The following is a 5003-nucleotide window of genomic DNA, read 5'->3' as shown; positions in this document are numbered from 1 at the left end:
CTGTCACGCTGGGGACGGGGTTCGGGGCGGGGGGGGATGACCGCGTTGTGCCGTTAGGTGTGATTTGGGAAGGCTGGAGCAGGCTAGAGACCCCCTCAGAGCAGCGCTTGCACTGACAGAACCGAAAATGCCCAGAAACATCTCTTGTCCGTGCCTGCAGAGAAGTCCACTTGGGCTGAAACGTGGTTTCGCATGTGTAGATGAGCTGGTCCGTATGACCATCGCCATAAACTCGGTGATCCGTCCCGGGTTTCAAAGCCTGCTGTCCCTTTAATGTCTGGTTTGACAGCTTTGGGTGAGGAAGCACTTCCAACAGCTGTCTTCTTGGCAGTGCACCAAGCGCCGGCTTAAAGGGTCCCCGGCTGGAGCAGCTTCACCTTCTGCCTCAGAACAAACCCAGCGATTGTTTCGTGTTCCGGCTGCTTTTCTACCAAGCAGGGGCTGTGCTGTGGCACTGTGCGTGCCTTTTGTACTGCAGCTCTACGATTCCATACAAAATACATACATTCTGTCTAAAAACTCTTCCCTGCCGCTGCGATTATGTGGGTGGTAGCCCCGCTTCGGTTGAAAATTAGAAGTGTTTTTAAAAAAAACTCGTTAAACTTATTAAACTTTCCAAAATCGCGGTTCTTCTGTCATTTTATGTATATTACATACTTTTCCAGATCTATATCTGACTACAGATGGTGGGCACATCCTGTTTTTGCCATCAGTTATTTCATTGCTGCTTTTACTGTACATATTTTGTCAATAAATACATCTGGATTGACACTTGTTCGAAGTATTTTCTGTGAGAATAACGTCTATTTTATTTTCCATTTTCTATTACCAAAAGATGATGAAGATGAGGAGGAAGAGGATGAAGAAGAAGAAATTGATGTTGTGACAGTGGAGAAAAGACGCTCCGCCTCCAACAAGGCTGTTACCACCCTTACTATTACAGTGCGTCCTAAAAATACCACTTTTCCATCAGTCAGGACACAGCAGAATGAACTGATTTTAAAGCGTTGTGCACCAATTCACCAGCAGCATAATTATGCCGCTCCTTCTCCATACATGGAGAGTGAAGATGCTCCACCGCAAAAGAAGTTAAAAACCGAGGTGCCCCGTCCAGTAAAACCCCCGATCCAACCAAAGTCTAAGAGTTCAAGTCCTCGAAACTCTGATTCGGAGGATAGTGAACGTCGACGCAACCATAATATCCTAGAGCGTCAACGGCGTAATGATCTACGGTCAAGTTTCCTCACATTAAGGGACCATGTTCCAGAACTGGTAAAAAATGAGAAAGCTGCAAAAGTTGTGATCTTGAAAAAAGCCACTGAATATGTTCATTCCCTTCAGGCAGAGGAGCAGAAGTTGTTGCTAGAAAAGGAAAAATTGCAAGCCAGACAACAACAATTGCTAAAGAAAATAGAATACAAGCGGACTTGCTAAACTTTTTTTTGTTTTGTTTTGTTTTGGCTGACCAGGACAGTCATTGCCACTTTGCACATTTTTGATTCTTTAAAAAAAATTGTGTTTTTTGACGTTAAGAATGTTGGTTTTACTTTCAATCCAGTCCCTGAAGTAATCGACAAACTATATTATCCGGGTACGGAGCAAATGGATGTTCTTGCAAGGAGTTTTTTGCAAGACTACCAAACAACAATGGACTGCCTTTGTTTTTCTTCTTAAGAACTGTAGATGGTGGGGATTTTTTTTTTTTTAAATTGTTGTGAGCATTTGGAGCTGCTGATGACATCTAGTTGAGTTTTAAAACGTTCATTCCTAAGTTTTATGGTGCTTATGTTCTAACAGATGTTACTTTAGGGGTTGGCATTTTGTACCCCTGTGGGAATTTTCTGTAAATACCATCTACACACTTGCCTTTTGTACATGTCTTGGGTTATGAGAGGTGGCTTTTGCTACCAGTATTAGACTGGAAGTTCATACCTAAGTACTGTAATACCTCAATGTTTGAGGAGCATGTTTTTGTATACAAATATATTGTTAATCTCTGTTATGTACTGTACTAATTCTTACATTGCCTGTATACTTTAGTATGATGCTGATACATAACTAAATTTGATACTTATATTTTCGTATGAAAATGAGTTGTGAAAGTTTTGAGTAGATATTACTTTATCACTTTTTTGAACTAAGAAACTTTTGTAAAGAAATTTACTATATATGCCTTTTCCTAGCCTGTTTCTTCCAGTTAATGTATTTGTTAATGTTTGGTGCATAGAACTGGGTAACTGCTAAGTTCTGTGTTTAATTTCTTCCAACGATGTACATTTAGTGCTGCGTCTCATAGCACTTTGAAATACCTCATGTTTATGAAAATAAATAGCAATTACATGATGTGCCATTTACTATTTTTCTCTTAAATGAAGTTCTTTTAAATAAAATCTTTAACTTCGCAATGTTCATGAAATACAAAAACATGGTCCCATATCCTGGGCACTTAAACTCTCAAACTATAGGTGACGCTCTATGAAAAGTCAGCTAGGCAGGACATTTCCATTTCTGGTTAAAAAGTAATTGTAGCAAGAACAATTTTCCTATTCTTTCATGCTTCAGATGTCTCTTGTGATGTCAGGATCATCCCAGGGGACTGAATGTACCACAGTTAATGGAAAGACTCCCATGTCTTGTGAAGACTTCTGGAATATCCACTGTATGCAGAGAATTGAGAGGGATCAGAAACACAGCTAGCATGCTTCTGCTAAGGGACTGGCCTCAGTGTGGTAGATGGGTGGAGAAGTAAATGATGGAGTTACACTTGCTACAGCAGAGAAAATGAAAAATTTGTAGTAAACAAAGATCTTACTTAAGACTGCTGTTCTTATTTGCATTACAAAAGGCTTATCCTTAAAGCGGTCCATCATTGCATAGGACAATTAATGTTCTTGTTTGTAGCTGATAAGTTAGTAAAATTAAAAATCCCAGGGAAGATACAGAGCTGTAAAGCGTGCGTAAAATGAACAATGAAACTTGGCAGGTGGTTGTCTTGAGGTATGATGGCATTTGGTGTGACATGAGCAAGACATGGAATCTGTGAAATATGTTTGGTCGTTTTGGTAAGCTCGAGACCAAGGAGTTGTTTTATTTTCTAGTCTGTACAGGTATTTCTGACATTGTCTTTCCCCACACTGAACCTGAAAAATAAGGTATGGATTAATGACCAAATGGCCAGTAAGTAGTTTAAGGATCAACTTGCAAGGAGCTAGTCTGGGGCATCTGCCCTTACTTTAGCCACAAAGGAAGTAGCTTGCTTGGTGATGGAAGTGCAGAACATCTTGTATTTGCCATGAGGTGACGGAGAGTAAGAGCAGTATGGGGGCAAAATCGCCACAGTAATGGATGTGCCATAAGTCCATGTCCTACAGTAAGTAGCTTGTTGGGGCACCCACAACCTGTGCATTCTTGGGCCCCGGCCAGCTTCTGTACCAAGAACACCAGGAATCGTACTTGCTAATATTTCAGTGCAGTAAATCCAGATCCTCAACAGGCACAAGTTGGTATAACGGCGTTTGGATTCAGCTAGGCCTACACAAGTTTATGCCATTTGAAGATTTGGCCTGAACAGACTTAGTATCTTCTAATTTCATACTTGAGGACCACAATCTTTCCATAAGTAGAATCCTTGTTTTCATTCCCTTGATGTGGACTTGATCATGCTTCTTCCACTTTCCTAGTACAATGAAAAAACAGTAAAAGACAAAGCCTAAGCAGTGACAATTGGTGTGGACAATCACAGGGTACATTTAATTTTACTAGTTACAACAAACAAACAATTTTCAACCCCATTTTATTAGCAATTTTTTTTGAACTGCTGTGGTACTGTTTTCAAACAAGGTACAAGTCACTTGAGTCTTCCTGAAAGAGAAGGAAAGCTTTTCAAACATCCATTGTATTGTCTTTCTAACCTGTGCTTGCTTGACTTCCAACAAGGGCTTCTTAACATGAGTTTACAGTTAGACTGAGTATTAACATAAAAAAAAAAAAAGTTACAGCTGTGTACTGGCCAGATACTTTTCTAGCAGATGCAAATCATATTCTGAACAAATAAATCACAGAATGATCTGTCACTGTCTCTTTACAGTCTAGGAATGTACTGTCTAAGGATTGAACATGGAAAATTGAACAGATATTCCCCTCCCTTCCCTTCCCTTCCCTTCCCTTCCCTTCCCTTCCCTTCCCTTCCCTTCCCTTCCCTTCCCTTGGAACAGCTGGTCCGAACCCTCCACTCAGAGCAGGGCCAAACTCTAGGTCACATCAGGTTGCTCAGGGTCATACACAGGCAAGGTTTGAATGTCTTCAAGGATGGAGATTCCACAGCCTCTCCGGAGAACACATTTCAGTTTTTGACTACCATGACTGATACAAATTTTCCTACTACCTATTTGGAATTTTCCTTGTTGCAACCCCTGTCCATTGCCTCCTGTCTTTTTGTGTTTAACCTCCCAGAAGAGTCTGGCCCCACCTTCTCTGTAACCTCCCATTAGGTAGTTGAAGACAGCAATTACTTCTCCTTTCTCTTCTTGAGACAACCCTGTTCTGTCTTGTATTGTTGTGGTATCCAAGCATTTAGAGTATAATAAAGGTGTCAAATACTTAGATTTGTTTGGATATTCAACACAAATCCCATCTGAAAGCCTCTTTTTCAGTGTGGGAGTCTTGGCCTGATTCTATTCAGTGATAAACGTCCAACTGCTGTCAGTGGAGATAGAAACTGGCCCCATATGGTTCAGAAATGCTCCCATATACTGTACTGTTCATAGCTATATGCTGTACTACCAGTACTTCGGGTTTGTCTTTTTTTTTTTTTTTTTTTCCTGCTTTTAAATAACTTTCAGGAGTTAATAGGTTTGTTTCCGTATTGTTGCTGTAGGGAGCAAGTTGTTAAGGATAAATGTTTTTGTAAACAAAAATCTCAGTTGTAGGATGTTACTAAGTTACAATTGTTAAATAGAAGATAGTGGGTTTCAATTCTTTTGTATTTACACGATAAAAAGAAT

At 40.2% G+C, this 5003-nt stretch overlaps 1 protein-coding gene across 1 annotated transcript in view; it reads left to right on the top strand.

The window, feature by feature from the left end:
* Positions 1-1434, top strand: part of MYCN (v-myc avian myelocytomatosis viral oncogene neuroblastoma derived homolog) — a 2686-nt gene extending 1252 nt beyond the window's left edge. The window contains exon 2 of the mRNA XM_009334356.1: positions 841-1434. Within this exon, the coding sequence (XP_009332631.1) occupies positions 841-1434 (594 nt within the window). The remainder of the gene's footprint in view (positions 1-840) is intronic.
* Positions 1435-5003: the final 3569 nt, after the last annotated feature.

This window comes from Pygoscelis adeliae, unplaced genomic scaffold (genome assembly GCF_000699105.1).
Source record: "Pygoscelis adeliae isolate BGI_AS28 unplaced genomic scaffold, ASM69910v1 Scaffold211, whole genome shotgun sequence".
In the NCBI taxonomy this organism is placed as follows: Eukaryota; Metazoa; Chordata; class Aves; order Sphenisciformes; family Spheniscidae; genus Pygoscelis; species Pygoscelis adeliae.
Note: the sequence above shows the minus strand (reverse complement) of the source record. Positions and strands in the feature narration are given on the sequence as shown.